At 41.0% G+C, this 17,124-nt stretch overlaps 1 protein-coding gene across 2 annotated transcripts in view; it reads right to left on the bottom strand.

Moving 5' to 3' along the window:
• Positions 1-17,124, bottom strand: part of igdcc3 (immunoglobulin superfamily, DCC subclass, member 3) — a 60,750-nt gene that overhangs the window by 7,406 nt on the left and 36,220 nt on the right. Inside the window, exons 7-14 of one of the 2 annotated variants that reach the window (XR_002275681.1) lie at positions 13,255-13,420; positions 4,431-4,678; positions 2,741-2,905; positions 2,160-2,348; positions 1,701-1,805; positions 1,333-1,468; positions 992-1,202; positions 346-535 (exon numbers count right to left, since the gene is read on the bottom strand). Coding sequence is in view for 1 of the 2 variants with exons in the window: in XM_020609910.1 (XP_020465566.1) it covers positions 404-535; positions 992-1,202; positions 1,333-1,468; positions 1,701-1,805; positions 2,160-2,348; positions 2,741-2,905; positions 4,431-4,678; positions 13,255-13,420 (1,352 nt within the window). In the remaining variant the exon portion in view is untranslated. Of the gene's footprint in view, positions 1-95; positions 536-991; positions 1,203-1,332; positions 1,469-1,700; positions 1,806-2,159; positions 2,349-2,740; positions 2,906-4,430; positions 4,679-13,254; positions 13,421-17,124 lie in introns of those variants that run through there. The other variant, XM_020609910.1, reaches the window with a different exon arrangement.

Below are 17,124 nucleotides of genomic sequence, written 5' to 3'. Positions count from 1 at the left end.
TATATATATATGTATATATATATATATATATATATAAATATATATATATGCATATATTTATAAACTTAAAAATAAATCGTCATTGTACAACAAGGACATTTTGGGGCCTCTATTCTGTGTGCTGCCCAACACCATAAAATAAAAGACTAAATTGTAAAAATAAAGAGTATTTACCCAGCATGCCTAGCTAGAAAGAGCCATACATCAGAAGAGGGCTCTCCAACCCCAAGCCAAAACACTCTGATATACAGTCCTAGTTCCTCTAGAACCTCTTAACTTACCAATAAAAAACAAACAAATCTTTGCACAAAGGAGAAACTACTTTGTAAGAAAACACTTTCCAACCTGAGTGAGAAGAAGAGTCTAAGTGGACAGTATCGTGTGAACTGGCCTTCATACATGATTAACCTTGGTCCTGCCGACACACCTCTGATGCAGGAGGCTCCAGGAACTGTGTCTCTGTGTCCTGTTCCACCACAACCTCGTCCAGTGGTATTGTGGACAGCTGAGTGTCATCTAACATGTAGGAATCAGACTGAAAGCACACGGAAATGATGGTAATTAAACAGAGTTAGGCAGAGAGTACATTTAACTGGAAACTGGAGTGACTGAGCATGATTGAGTGAAATCGATTTAAAGGTAAATTACACTTGATTATGGGTTGGGCTTTACTTTTCACAGCTGCAGTCATCAGTTCAATTTTTCCAATTATGAAGCAAGTAACTTGTGAGAAATCAGAATGCAGCGATTTTGCTAAGCCCAGGTTTAGTGCGGAAAGAAACATGAGTGATCAGACAGGCAACAATCAATCAGAACAGTGCTGGATGTTTTCAAAGGACAGTTTGCATTGTAATTTCCCTCTACTGACAGAACTGATACCTGCAGTTACACAAATCTAACAGAAGTATTAAAAAACTTTTTTCTTTTTATATTTTAACTACATTATTTTTTTGTGTAATGCGGAGCCAGTGCTCTCACTATCAGGACTCACTATGCAAGTTTCTTGTCTATTAGACTGAGTGAAAAGTCTCTCGAGCTCGTTGCCGTCGACAGCTTTCTTCCCTGCTGTGCTGCCGTTGACCTCAATGTTCCTCGCTGTAGACCTGTTCAGCCCAGAGGACCCCTGAGAAGAAGAGGAGGACTCCAGCACTGCACTGTGCCCAACTTGGGGGGTGGCCTGAACTGTCTTACACATCATTAACCTGGAGATTACACAACATGCACACACACAAATAACACGCCCGTCAGCTGCATGTACATGATAGACCAACATTAACCCTCGACAACAATTATTCTCACTATTGGGGATTTATACATCATGTTTGTACTGACCTGCCGCGGTAGCTGAAGGCGAGGAAGAGGACACAGAAGATGATGCAGGTGACTCCAATGTGAATGCCGATTATGATGCCTGTAGTGGATGTTTTGCTCTGTTGATCTTTCACACAGTCACACGATGTGTCCAGCACTGAGGAGACACAGCGCACTTCACAGTCACAGTGCCACTAAGATTTGTTTAAACCTGGCAATGTCAGGGAGCTGGCCATGGTCTGTATCTCTCAGTCTGGGGCATGAACAATCAGCTTGACTTTGCTAAAACATAAATGACGTGACTCAGCTTGATGCATTAAACTTTATTGCACCGGGGTGACGGGGACAGTCTGGAGCTGTGTGTGGCTGTGTTTGTGTCAGACAATCACCTGATTTCTCTACTGCTTCCTGAAGTGAAACAAATCGAACAGTGGCATTCCCATCTCCGTGTTGGTTGTATGCAAGGAGCTTTATCTCATAGACGTGTGCAGGATCTGAACAAAAGAAGAGACAGAATAAGATATTCAAATAATGAACGAAAGATCAGTCCTAACTAGACAGAGTGATGTTATTGTTTATTTTAACCCTAGGAAAAATCCATTTAGTCAACTTTGTCAATCTGGGAAAACATTTCTGCCAAAATTTAAAGCTTCATAAATAACACTTCTCCTTCTCTGAGCAAGGACTGAAATTTATTTCCAAAGAGGAATTCTGAGGTGTTTGTTTATGGGCCCAGATCCATAATGAAGACTACAATGACAATTATGATCACAGAGACAGCGCTTCCCATTACAAAACACAACAAATGCTTACTATAACACAATCAGTTGTAGTCCTAAATGTCTCACCCAGCTGAGTGATGTTGTACTGGGTGATGTTGCGAGGGAAGGTGATGGGACCAGTGAACTGGGGTGTGTGGGCTCTTCTGTAATACAGTCTGAAGCCTTGATGTTGGCCCATCTTAAAGGAAGGCTCCCATGCTGCTTGCACAATGCTGCTGTTCACCACCTTGGTGTAAAGGGAGGGAGGCCCTGGCACTGCGGCAGAATACACATACATATAATACAGGTACAACAATAGGACTGTAGCAGCACCTTATAGTTGACAGGAGAGCTTTTATTTTGCATCTTTGGAGAAAGAATTATGACACTTGGTGCAATAACATGTACCATACAGTAAATGCATGATTTCACACAAACAAGAATGCAATAAAAAGACAGTCCAAAGGCAGGCATAGCCTAAAGGCAGAGTAATATAATAGCTGACTGAAAGTTATCCACCTGTTATGGTTGCTCTGGAATAAACTTACAATCTTGTATTTTTTCATACTCAGCAAGCTTTACAAATATGCAGCCTTTTTGCATATCTCCATATATTTTTGTTCATTGGTAATAGATACGTTTTGTGCGTGAGTGCGTGTTCTGCTCACCCTCCCCATGTGTGCTCTCCGTAACGGCGTCCGATGGTTTGCTGGCCCCATGGGACGTGTAGGCCTTGACGTAGAAAGTGTAACTGGTGGAAGGCACCAGATCCCTGATGATCTGCTGCAGCGTCACCTTACTGACGGCCTCCTCATACTCCATCTCCCCTGGGTCTGAAGGAGGAAAAATAGAGGAAGTACAGAAACAGAAAGAGGAAGTGAGGGCAGGAAAGACGAAAGGCAAAAATGAGGAAACAAAACCGGGATGGGTGGAGGAGCAGGCAGTTGAGTGATGGGAAAAAAGAGCAGAGAAGAAACAGTAAATACAATCTGTTTTGGCCATTATTTTATGGTTACTGCCAATTTCACAGTTTTTATCAGAGCATCTTTGTCAGGTAAAAGCTAATCTAGTTTGGCCCTAGGAGCCAGAATGATGATGGTTACAGGGAATTGCAAGGCTGGTGTGAGGAGGTGGAGGGGGTAAAAATGGGAGTTTCAGAGCATGTGTTAAAGAAATTTATTGCTCTTAATCCAGAGCCACCCAACCATAACCACTATCTATGTCCATCCCCCAACCTATTGCATCGTGCCATCTTGGAAGGGTAATTACGACAAATCCTATTGGTTGGCCCCAGGGCCCTTAATTATCCATGTGATAGAACTACTGAGGAGAACAACAGCTGGCGCTACGAGACACAGACCCATGCACACACACATATACATACACACATTCATGTGCCCAAAGAAGTAAACAAACACAATGAATGTACATAAACAAGTATGCACGTGCATGTACACACAGGGAGCATAACAGAAGTAGGCCCCACATATGGATCCCAGGGAAAAAAGAAAGAACGGCTTCTTTTTTGTTTTTAATCATCCTTATTATATCCATCTGTGTAATGGAGTGTGGGGACTCTCAATGTCACAGTAAACAGACTTTTAGTTGTTCGTTGGGATTTTCACTGACATCTACTTCTTGTTCCTCTGGCTTTAGAATGACTTCCTCTAAGTGGCTTTGGACAAAACATCCTTCACTTCCAAAATGAATGCAGTGTAAATGTAATTGGGAATGATAAAAACAGTACATTTATTAATGGTCTCGGCACTTGAGATTGTTGATAGGGTTGGTGGGTCAGTCAAGCTGTGACCTGCAGCATGAGATCATTTCCTTGCAACACAAACACTACATTATACTGAGCATTTGCGAGAGGACTGTAGCATCGTAAAAGTGGCACCATTTTTGATCTATGTGTAGGAAGTGCTCACAAAACACTTTTGTGAAACAGGCCCTTTAGTGACAATCAGTGCTGTATCTTCAGCCCTTCAGTATCAGCTTATTTCATTTATTAGTTACAGTATATTCACACAATTGCTAGTTTGTAGCTATGTGAATACATTTTGAAATTTCAGATTTAACATCTGAAGCACATAAATATTTAGCTGCACTCAGAAGTATTTTTGAATTTTCAATGAATGGGTCTTTTGAATTTTAGGACTTATTAAAATGACAGAGATCCTGCATTCTGTGGTGATCTCCAGGGTTTTATTGGTCTCTCTTTATCCTCTCCTAATCTCATCTGACACAGTCTTTGACACTGATTTCATGTGACAATGCTTTATCTTTTAAATGGTTATTTATTGTATCTTATTTTTATGTAATTCTACATAACTATCTGGATCTTCAGAGCAGCCTCACCTGAGGTCCTGCGGATGTGGACCACATATCCAATGATGTCTTGAGTGTTCTGATCAGGCTCCATCCAGGACACCTGGATGGTGGTGGGTGAGAGGGCCTCGGCCTGCACATGGGTGGGCACACCGGGCAGTCCGTTAGCCCAGAGCACTGTGAGGCGGGCACTGGCCTGTGTGGAGCCAGCACTGTTCTCAGCGATACACTGATAGATGGCTTCATCATCTTGGCTAATGCCATATATCGTCAGAGTGCTGCGAGAAAAAAAGCAGTAGTTCAGTTTCTCTAACACCAACTTGGAACATGAGTTGACTGTGTAAGACTGTATGTGAGAAAGTCCTTATGGAAAAGGTCAACTCTGCAGGAGTATAAGCACTTGTTATGTTACAGTGCTACATTATTGATACACTGTTTATTAATAATTTCACACTTTGAACTGCCTGTGCTATTAGCAACATAATACCTGTACCTTACATTTAAACAAAGGATTCCCTACGTTTAAGAGGTATTTTAATGTGAAACAATAAAGCATTTTGTGTAGCAATAACACGTTTTTAATGTGCATCTGAAGCAACATCTTCACAAAAATACACACAACAGACAACCATGCTGACCGGCTGACAGTGGTCATGATTTCTGTAGCTTAGATGAATCCTGCTGTTCAGGAATACATCATGATCACTGAGGTACGACCATACAAATTTATCATGTTGTTGTAATGCCACCTATCAAACATTGTTTACTCATTCAGATGTCTTACACACCTTTTGATTAGCTGAAACATAAAGACAGACAGCTGGAAAACCTGTTGTAAAAAATATGCAAAACAGTGGAAGCCTGTAAGCAGACATACCCCAAATAGGGGTATCAGACCAAGCTGAGTATTGGGGTATTGTTTACGGAGTGACTGCAGGCTTCAGATGTTTTGAAGTAAAATGGAAATGTATTAAGTCCCCAAAACGTAACATACCTTGTACTTGAATAAATGCACATACACGACTATAGGTGCATACAGCAAAGAAGATGAATGTGACAGTATGCCAAGAGCATTAGGTGTTCAGCTGCGCGTGTGAGGAAAAGAAACAAATCCTCTGTGACACCAGTATGTATAGAAGAGTCTCACTCATGCTAAGCACATACTTTCAGGCTGATTCCTCCGAAGGACTCCCAAAGGAGTAGATAAATCTACTTCAGGGTGTCAAAAAATTGAATTTGCCTACATCAGTAAAACCTTTCTTCTGTCCATGCACACACATACCTATGTGCATACACATACAACCTCCTACACAAAGTAAATCATTTTTGTCAGTGCCTTCCGTCTATATTCTCTTTCTTCCTACCATCACTCTGGTCTATCATACCTCTGGCAGTCCGCCCTTTGTCCCCATCTTTCTATCGCTGCTTCTTCGTCTTCCCTCCCACCTGACTTGTCTTCTGTTATACGTAGATTAAGGAGTACTGTAAGGAGGGCACTGTGTGTGTATGCCTTGTGTGTGTGTGTGTATGCTGAGTAGGTGTTATTAGATGAGAGTACATAATGCACTCCTCTTATTGTGTTTGTCTGAAAAAGAAAGGAAAAACAAACACGTAACATACTATGGAAATGAGGCCCTGCAGCGCAGAAGATTTCTTGAAGGCATTTTAATGCCAAGGTCATTTCTGCTTCTACTTAACGTTTAATATGTGCCAGAAAAATAAAGAACGCACAAATACTGAATAACTTGAGAACATGGACAGGCCTGAGTTGTAACTTTTTCAATTTTATTTACTTCAGTATGGTGTAGTCCTTGATTGTGGCAGTTTTAGAGATCTGAAACAGGGCGAAGAAACCCCTCTGGCTTCTGGTTCTCATACCGTGCTTGAAATTGAAACAGTGGAATTGAAGGTGCCAGGCATTCAAGATATCCTGCAGCATCCCCCTAATCTCTCACTTGCAGTCTGAAGGACTTGTCCAGCAGATTGCCATCGCTCTTAGACAAGTTGGATCCTCAGTGTATTAAATCTAAACTTATTAGGAAATGCCAGGGCGATCCCATGAGGAAAAGCATGCAATTTATTGAAAGAAAAACATGTCAACCTTGTGCGGTGGAAACGGCTTCTCATCGGACACCTTCTGGACGTGTGAAATGGAACATGAGGAAAGTGGCATTTTCAGCTCCCAGCAGACAACGCTGACCTCATACCAGCCTCAATGTGGTGTGGAAGGATGGATTTGAAAGAAGTAAGGAGGTCTCCTCTAGGTCAGTGTGAAGGATGGAGGGGTGAATAATTTCCTTTTCAAAATGTATGTGCTGGCATACAATAAGTGTAACGTCTTTAAACTGGGTCAAAATGGCTGAGAGGTGGAAGAGCCATTATTCTCTCCAGTCTGCCAGGTGGATTCAATGTGGATAATTACCAGGTCAAAGAGGCCCTTTGTATTTCACTCTCTCTGAGCCAATCTCACCTCTGACCCCTGAGGTGGCAGCAGTCTCCAACCCTCAGATCGCTACTCAACCATCCCATTTCTGACAGCCTTTCATATCACGATGGATGGAGTGTTTGCAGATAGGCGGCCGGACAAGATGCAGTAAAGAGGCCCCTAGGGACACACTACCTGATGCCCCCGGGCCTGGATGTGCCCCCTGGGTGTATGAGGGAACGAAAGGAGAAATTTCACAAGAGGCTGTTTGTTTCAGAAGGCGTCATAATGCACAGCCGCACGTATGCACATTCATATACACGGACTGATCCTGCTGACTTATGAAATTCCACACCTGCTGTCAAAACTTACTTTCCAACTTTCAGGATGAAAGCCTGTGCAGTTTCACCGTTTTGGAGGATCCTGTCAGGTTTGCTCGGCCGCTCTAGCCTCCCTCACCTTTCCTACCGTCTCTTGCCCATTAACACTAATCACGTTCACCTGTTCCTCACTCCCTTATCACCAGCTGCACTTGATTAGGTTGCTCACTATATTACCCGGTTTCACTCCTCAGTCACTTGCCAGTTCATTCTAGTCTCTAGGCCAACTTTACTCCATGCGTTGTCATTGTTTTTGTATGTATTTATCCCCTTGCCAGCTACTGTTTTGTGTTCCCCCCCATGGACTGTTCCTCCGGACCGTGGCTCCACTCTCCCCTCCCAGGCAGGTCAATGCTCAGTCACCTATCTGTTCTACTATTGCCTTCATCTCTATGTCTCTACCTTCAGTAGCCACCATCACCTCCGACCAGCCCAGGAGTGACCCAGCCTATGCAGCTCGGCCCAGCTCTCCATCTCCTCACCTCCTGCTGTTGGTCAAACACCCGGTTACTACTCATTGACAGGACTACGCACTATTTCCCTCTGTGTATTGTTACTCTCATCATCACTGTACATAATAAATCACTGCTTGTACCGAAGTCGGCTACCTGGGTCCGCCTCTTTCTCGTTCGCTCACTGACTGGTGCGAACGGCACATAACAGAACCGAATACAATTAAAGATTTCATCTTGTACCCATGCGTATTTGCTACTTTATCTTTTAAACTGATTGCAGCAATTTAAGTGTTTTTGACTGTATTTTGACATGAATTGTGCTTACTTTTTTTTGGCTATGACTTAATATAAAGTTTGACGTTATCTTTGGTAAATCCTTTGGATTGTCCTTTAATTACAATTGTGTTGAATTAATCGAAGACAGAGAGAAGCAAAACACACGTTCGCTCAGGAAAATCCTTTCCATTGTCAAACAGTACTCGCTTTATTTATTGAAAAAAGTAGCCTACAAAATAGAATAATACATTTAATGGGGGTGACTGTGGTTCAGTGGGTAGAGCAGTCGTCTCCCAACCGGAGGGTTGGCAGTTTGAATACGGTGCCTGCAGTCCACTTTGTCAAAGTGTCCTTGGGCAAGACCCCCAAGTTTCCCCCGATGGTTAGAGCCATCGGTTGAATTGGCACCGCAAACGGCTGCCTCGGTTCTGTACCGGAAACAAATTCCTTGTGTGTGTAACACACTTGGCCAAATACAGGTGATTATCCTTATAAAGTTCTGTGTCTGGATGAGTATGGTCAAAATTCCCACGCAAGAGGATTACAAAATGACAAGCTTTTTAAAATGAATTTTCTTTGCTCAGATAGTTTGGTCTTGATTTATTTATTTATTTGATTTACAATAGGTTGATCTACATTAAAATGCAACAGCAGAGCAGGGCCACCAAGGATCCATACAATGTGTGAAGAAAGAAAAGGATAGAAGTGGGAGAGAAGAATATATCTGGGAGGCGTACGGCCTGAGCTCCAAAGCCAAGCTGTTCTGTCTTGACAGGTTGACACCATCATTTACTCATCAGTTCAAGGTCATTTCACAGATTGATGGATAAGGCTGTGGGCCAGGGGAGTGGCTGACAGTGGGGTTTTGGGCCTGTCGTTCAGCTGCTGAGGCTGTGTTTACTTTCTCTTGTCTCTGAGCAGCACCCCATCAAAAGCCAGCCTGGCTGTTCTGGATCCAACAAGAGGGAAAGAAAAAAATGGAGACAAAGAGAAAGAGGTGGGGAGGAGGGGAGGAGTCGTGAGCTGTCTGTGGCCTGAGAGGAGGGAAGGGCCCAGGGATATGACTGATTATAGGCAGGGTCAGAGTTCAAGGCCAATGCCCAGGCCCCAGCTCTGTGTAATGGGGGTGGATGTGGGGCACTGAGAGGGGCCACAAACAAGAAAGGCAGGTCTGGCTGGAAAACAGTGAGAAACCCTTTGAAAGTCACAAAATGTCCAGGTTTGTGTAGAATGTTGGCTATTAATTATAAAACACACCATGGCACTCACACATCTAAAGCATCTTCCTTTCTTTACTATATACCTTAAATATTTACACACAACTGTAAAACATGTTTTCTAAATGATTTTGAGAAAGTAAATTCAACAAAAGGATCTTTCACTTACATCTTAATTTGCCACAAGGGAGAATTTAATTTTTCTCATCAGCAGCTACAGTATCACGCAATTTGGTTTTCAACCTCATGCTTATTCCTCTTTGATGTGAGATCACAGCTTGTACGTGTTGGATGTTTACACATGCCAGCTGTAGAGATATAAGGCAAGTCCTTACACATACTGTAATTAGCAGCAGCTCTCACAGAGATTTTAAACAGCCACAATAGCACAATAGTTTTACAGGAGCCTGGTCAGCAAAGGCTGATAATGAATGAGTATGTGTTTGTGTCTGAGCTCATCATGATCTGTTGAAATGTGACAGAGAAAACAAATGCACAGCTTCTCCGTGCACAGCTACATCTGTTTACACAAGCAGCCAATCAGTTCTGCATCTTGGGCAGCGTTTCGTGTAGCTTTGTCTTCTCTGTGTGTGTTCTGCTTGAGCACAGATGACAAAGGTGTGAATTTTCAAGTTTGACTATGTGTGTGTATAAAATGCGTGGTGGTCTGCACTACAGCGCTATTTGTGCACATACAGGCATACTCGCTTTTTGATTAATGTGCGTGAATGAATGAAATGTACAATCGATGTACAAACCTTCCTGAGTCCGATTTACTCTTGAAGGTCAATGTCATGAGAGTCGGCTGAAGGGTAAAACCTCTGTGTGTGTGTATTTTTACAAACACACACACACACACACACACACACACTAATTAAAGTCTCTCTGTGATGTATGCTGCACTCACTGTATATACAAAGTTCCCCTGCCAGAGTATGTATAAGAACAGGATCATTGTACTGCCCAGAGCTGCTGAATATCATTTGCATATCATTACTTTTGTTACGGCTTGGTTCAGGTGCTATGCCATATCTCTTAAATCATTTCAGGGCCTCCAATACACTAGAAACAACACCACCTTCATTATGAACCCGGTGTTCTTTAAATGTTCATATACTAATAAAATATTCAGGGTGTTCCACCAGATTATGTGCAGGAAGGAAAATTTGATGGAATCAGGAAAGTGTTCACTGGTGAAAAATGTTCATACTGAACAAATCAGCAAAATATTCAGTTAATGTATTGTTTTCCCTACTAAAAGAGGTTGTTGTGGTTAAATGTTGATCAGTGCATCATGTGCTTTAAGATGACACTGACTTTTCCAAAATTTAACCCAAATCAGAACTTTTTTTAGCAGTTGAAACTGAACACCACAATACAATCCAGACAGCAATGAAGTTTCCTCCAAAATGTATTTATCAAAGCAAATGAGTGGTATATTAACACAGTTTGGAGGAAACAGGCTCATGTCTCTGGGTAGATTTGCTGTTCATATTCAGTAATTTGTGATATTATACTAGAGACTGCAATAAAATTGGACTGTAATGTTATCTGCGTACTCACTGCACTGTTCAGCTGTACAGTGCAAATTGCTACGATGTACATGAAGCTGCTGTTTTTTAACCGGCTGACTGCACTTCCTGGTCAGCTAGTTCACTTTATAAGCTAATTAGCTAATGGCAGATTTCAGGCTGACCTGATCAGAGGTTTATGAGGTTTATGAAGCACAAGATCATTATTATAGCAGGTCATACACTAACATGACAAGTAGAAATGTGATGCTCTAACTGCCTGCTCTATCCTTCTCCCTCTCATTTGTTCTTCCTGCCAACTCATCATTTCGCTTTTGACCACTCGTTCACTTCTCTCTATTTTTTCTACATCTAAGTCGGGCCTCTCATTTGTTTCCTCCTTCCTCCTATGTTAGACCCTCACTTCATCTCTCTGACTAATATAGAATGGTGGAGGCAAGTGGGAGTGGAGCAGTGCATGTGAGCAATGGAAGTGTCTGCTCCCTTAACTCCCTGCAACAGAGTGCAGGTATTGATTTTCCTGGCACATATTTTTTAAGAATAATAACAACATACATGGATGGTTAACTGCCAGGGTCAACTGGGAAAATTTAACTTTCCATGTGCCACAATGCACAATAGAATTAACTAAAAACACATTGGCTGGATGGACAGAGTATAACAACTTACAATCACACACCCTACAGTATTAGCAACAGGCTGTGTCCTTAACTTGTTCAAGTAAAGCCTTGAAACCACATGCAGAAAAACAGTAGAGGACAAGAGACTTGGCCATGACACATATATCAGCCATAATTTTGTAAAGCTGACCCCCGTCGCTGTCATTGCTCTCCTCTATAGGTCAATCCCTATTCCCTTCACTGCATCCATGTTTCCCTCACTTGTGTCTTTTCCTTGTGTCTTAGTCCTTGCCATATAAAATGCAAATAAAGAATGGAAGGACAAAATGTGAAGCGAGAGGAACCGAGGAAACAAGCGGGACGGGTCAATCCGTAACAGACTTCCACAAAGGAGCCGCCCATGTTTCCTCAGCTATAGCTCTTCCAGGCAGCCTCCTTGCTCCTCAGAGCAGAAATAAGAGCTCTGGGATGTCCTTCATCATGGTGGACTGGAATGACTTCCAAGTCAATCAAGAATGGAAGAATAATAAAATAAGGTGATTGGAATTCACCGCATTTACTGTTATCGGTCTGTGAGGGGAGACATTGAATGATGATGACACTTGATACGTGCAGAGGAATGAGATGTTGAAAGAAAAATTCCCATCACATATGAATCAGATCTAGGACCACATATGGAATTAACCAATATTCACAATAAAACAGTAAATCAGTTGGTGCAATAAGCGACCTTTACAGCACGAGGTGCTGACAATGGTAACTAAAGGGGAATTCATGCTTTTCGTATACCCTCATGTACATCTGGACACGGATGAGGGGTGTGCATGTGTTAGTAATCATACAAATTGAATGTAAGTACTGTGACACACACGCAGTTGGGGCTTTTGCTGTGTGGACCGTCCAAACGGACACAAACTTTAGGCCTGCACGTGGACACAGAGTCCGCATGGACCTGGGAAAATGATGAAAATTACGTCACTCGACCTTAGCGGACATGTGGACACGCAAAGCATTAATTGTCTCTAACTGCTCCGTTCTCCTCCGTATGACATTCCTGGGGGCCGCCATCGGAAAGCATCCAGCATCCTGTCAATATGCTGCTCACATACAAAGGCACAAATAAATTAAGGCTCATGTCATGGCAGGCAAGAATTCCAACAGCTGCAGTATTTGCGGCAACAGAAACACAGAGAAGTGAACATGACGCCAATGATCAGATCAAGGCAGTTTGATTAATACGGCCATCCATATTACTTCTGTGAGCTGGGAGAGGATGCTCTAAGTGATGGCTGGTTGTGTTAGTGACAGTTTGCATTATGTGATCCCCAACATATTGGCTGTCAGAAATGTTCAAATTAAAATTTAAAAAACAACTTCACTGTACCACTAAGTCACCCTTTATAAAGGGTTTATATGTTGTAACTAATGGCTTCATTAATGTTTTAAATGCTTTAATTATAAGAACAAATTTGGAATTGCCAGGTTATGATTATCATTTTTGTTTCCTAATACTGCATCTATAAATGTTGGTAATACCTAAATATTTGTGGGCCATCTTTTCACAACCTGGCAGACCAAAAGTTATCAGTGGCTCCTAGTAGCACGTCTCCATCCTGTTGCATGTATACATGTTGAATGTATATATAAACAATATACTGATGCGTCAGACATAAGCACGGTACAATTCCCATGACACCAAGAAAAATGCTCAACAAAGAGACAAGTGGTCACAAGCAGACCTCTCCAAAAAAGGCCATTTTGTAGAAACAATACTTCTGAATGTGTCAACAAAAATTGAAAACAATAAGCATTACTAAAATTACTTTTCCTTTGCTTTGCTTTGTTGCTTTTTTCCACTTTTCCACATCCTGAATCTGTGGGTATTATGGGTATTCCTGCATAAACAAATACATGTACATAAGAATAAAAGGCAATGCTATTTTTTTTACCTGTTGTTGTTCCTGAGTTTGACGTGTCCCCCAGGCTCGAGAATCTGCCCGTTCTTCAGCCAGGTGAGCTGGGGCTCAGGCTCACCCTGTGCTTGGCAGGTGAAGATGGCAGTGGTGCCGACAGGCCGGGCAATGGACTGTGGAGGTTGAACAAACTCTGCTGGAGCTGAAGAAGGAGAGGAAGGAGTCATTTTGTCATCTAATATAAAGACAAGGTATACGTTATTATAGGAGTACGGTATAAATACTGTTGTATCTATAATTCATGGTCAATTTACAAGATTAGAAGAAACACCAGAACAGTCCAGACACAGAGAAATAAAAGAGAGAGTGCAAATAAGCGGAAGGAGGACAGCAAAGCAATATAATCCTTCTCATTATCAGCATTACTGGGGCTAAAACAGCAACACTATACATGAAAGAGCAGGTACTTCAAATCAAAGCCTAATTACAGTAACATGTTGGAGTTTAATTCTTGACTCGGTGCTTTTATTTGAGCCAGCGGACAGAGTGGTATTATACCATCTCCTCTGCAGTCATTATTGTCGCAGTGGTTACCAGTGATTTGATATCCTGAATTATTTATGTCCATATTAACCAGGAAAAAATGTTATGGTAATTATAATATCTCATAGTCATCACTAGAGGGAAGCTCATATCGCCTGCTATACTGTAAAAGCACTCTAATGTTTAAACTACCTTCTATTTCAGTCACTTAACTTGTCATTCCCAAGTGGGACTGAACAACCAGAGTCAAATTGTAAAATTACAGCTTTAACACAGATGCTGGTAAAAAAAAAAACACATTTTATTGTCCTGTTGAGTACAGAAGCCTGAATCGATGTGGTGATTCATTCTTAAACAGTGACTCTTGTTTACTAAAACAGTGCTTGGGTGTTTATTTTTGACCCCATCTTCCTTTTTATTGTGTTTAAAGCATAATTATTGTCAGGGAATCCCATGGAAAATCCACAACTACAACTGCAGAATTTGTCAAATGATGTAACACTATAATGTTATGCCTCATGCAAGCTGAGGCACAGGAAAAGCTAAGGAGCCCTTAGACACTTGAAAGGAAGCTGCTGACAGCATGTGACAGCCATTTCTCTAGTTATATTTACAGGACTCCTACAACTCAGGACAGGAAACGTTACACATTATTAACACATTCTCTAAGATCTCAAACTACACAATAAATTGGAATGAATGCACCATGCTACCACTCTCTGAAGATGCCTGGGATTCTGCAGCTCAAGACTCCTCCCCCCAGTTCTGCACAGGCAACATTAAATATTTTGGTATTAATATCTGCCCCCAGGCTGTCAGAACTTTTTAATCTCAACTACACCCCCCTGCTAAAAAAGATAGAAAATGATTTCAAACGCTGGTCCAATCTTCCTCTCTCACTCGTCGGTCGAATAGCTACTGTCAAAATGAAAACTCTACCTCAGATCAACTCCCTGTTTACAGCTGATTTTTTAATAGTACTGTTATCATCATTATTATTGGTAATTTTGTTATTTTTTATTTTTTGTATTTACTTCCCCTCCTTTTCCCTTTCTTGCATTTCATAGACTGCATAAGTTGGAAATACCCACACTTCACACACTACAACCTCGTTAAACACTCTATATCCTTTTGTAATGTCATGTAACATGTTTGGCACTGTTTTGTTAATGTGTTACTTTGTTTCAATTAAAAAAAAACTTGATGGATCTCAGGAAAAAAAAAAGCAAGCTGAGGCACAGGAAAAGCTAAGGAGCCCTTAGACACTTGAAAGGAAGCTGCTGACAGCATGTGATGATTCCTTCATTTCTCTCTCTCACTCTCTCTTTCTCTTTGAGGACTTTCTTAAAGGTGAAGGTCAGAGGGAGCCCGAGAAGATATTGATTTACACTGGTAAGGGTGTGAGTAAGATCTTCAGCACCTCCCATCCATCTTGTTCTTGTTTTTCATTTTTTGCTCTCACACTTCAGCTTCTTCTTATTTGTTTCTTTCTCTTTTTTCTAATTCATTAACTGTATCAGTGCATGATAAGTGCTGTTGTTTAGATTAATTTAAATTGGAGTTGTCGTTCCAGATCACTGAACTCTTTCTGAATTGATAGCCACTGACACCCTCGGATATTCACAGAGGTGTCAAGTGGCTCATTTACACTTAGATAATATATGTAGCAATTCTTTAAGGATATACAGTAAAATGTACTAGTTTTTCTTATAATTAAATAGTCCTAACCTACATCTATCAGGTAACATATCTTTGTATCGACAAATCGATTACACAAATCAAAGACATGGATATGTAATCAATATCCATGGCTTATCTTCTTTGTTCTAGCTAAGGTAAAGGCATTATTTGACAGGCAGATTATGTGAAATATTGATCAGGATCAATACTGCAATAGGCTGAAGCAACATACGGGCCATCGGATCCATACGTGAGGCAGATGCTGGTTGTTTCCAGTTTGTCAGACATTTAAACACACAGGGCCACCTAGACCGCTCATCTACTACCAAACACTTTCACAGTACTGCCTCCAATAGTCATGATGAAGAATGGACAAAGTGAATAATATCACACAACAAAAAGGGATAATTACAGATTGAAAAAGCACTTTCAAAGGGCAGCTTTAAGGACATGCACGTTTGTCATAATATAGTCCTTTTATTATAATTTTTTATGACGTTACTGCATTTACTGTATTGACAGTATTTGTTTGCCAGTTATGTTCCAACATTAAACATCCTATTCTTACATTAAAAATTCACTAGACTTTATGAAAGCCATATAGTACTTGTGTTGGTTTACCTTGTTTTGACATTGAGTCTCTATGCAATTATACCTCCCAAAGTTGGATTTGTATCATGGTGGCCTTGGATACTTTTTCTCTGATCGTAAACCTGCCACAAAGCCATCTTTTATAGGCTTCTTCTCAAAAACAGCTACTGAGTAAAAAATAAAAAGGCACAGTTATGGGATTTACATTATGCATATTATGCAAATATATTCAAACTGTCAGTTTGTTACATTTTATTTATGATATTACTTGTATATTCTTGGCCTGTGAGACAGAACTCAAAAGATCAAATCCAGGAATTTAATGCTAATTTTGATGGCAGTAAAGAGTTTGGGTTTTTTTACTGGGTATGTGTGTAAATGGTCTTATACATATTTGTAAGCCATGAATCAACCCACCAGGCTTCCGATTAGGAGACAATCCACTCTACCGACTGAACCACAGCCACCCTCTGTAAGTACCACACCAAAAAAAGCTAATAAACATACTGTCCTTTAAAAGGTTGTGAACATGACCAAGACATTTTTGATGTGAGAACAGCGGCTACAGAAAACAAGGTGCACCACAGTCTAGGCTTTAGAACAGCAACAAAAACAATTCTCTCACTTTTGAAAATCTGCAAACCACTGACATACTGTATGCTATAATCCTCTGATTCCTTTTTGAAACATACATTTATAGAAGTACCTAGACTTAAGTTTCAAACAAGGAAGAACACCCATGATTATGTAGTTAATGCAAACAGAGCCTGTGATTGTGGCCTAAGGCTGAAATCTCAGCTAAATGCATATGTGTATTCCAAATAAAGTGCAGCTGTGGACTATATAATTAGAATAACAAGCAAGTTATTTTTGTATTCTTAGTGGAGGGTATAAAGAAAAGCTTCCTAGTATCAACCCAGTACACCTGGCACTAGAACCAAACATTTAACTACTGCCTGACAGGTAGAAAATTGTTCCAAAAGGATAAGGTAGGTTTTAGTGGACATGTACTGCAGGTTAAATTATGCAAAACCTTTTAAGTCTGACTGATGCGCATCACCCAATAGTTCAGATTTAGGGATATAAATGAAA

This window comes from Monopterus albus, unplaced genomic scaffold (assembly GCF_001952655.1).
Source record: "Monopterus albus unplaced genomic scaffold, M_albus_1.0 scaffold4.1, whole genome shotgun sequence".
Lineage (NCBI taxonomy): Eukaryota > Metazoa > Chordata > Actinopteri > Synbranchiformes > Synbranchidae > Monopterus > Monopterus albus.
The sequence above is the reverse complement of the archived record's forward strand: the minus strand, read 5'-3'. Positions and strand labels throughout refer to the sequence as shown.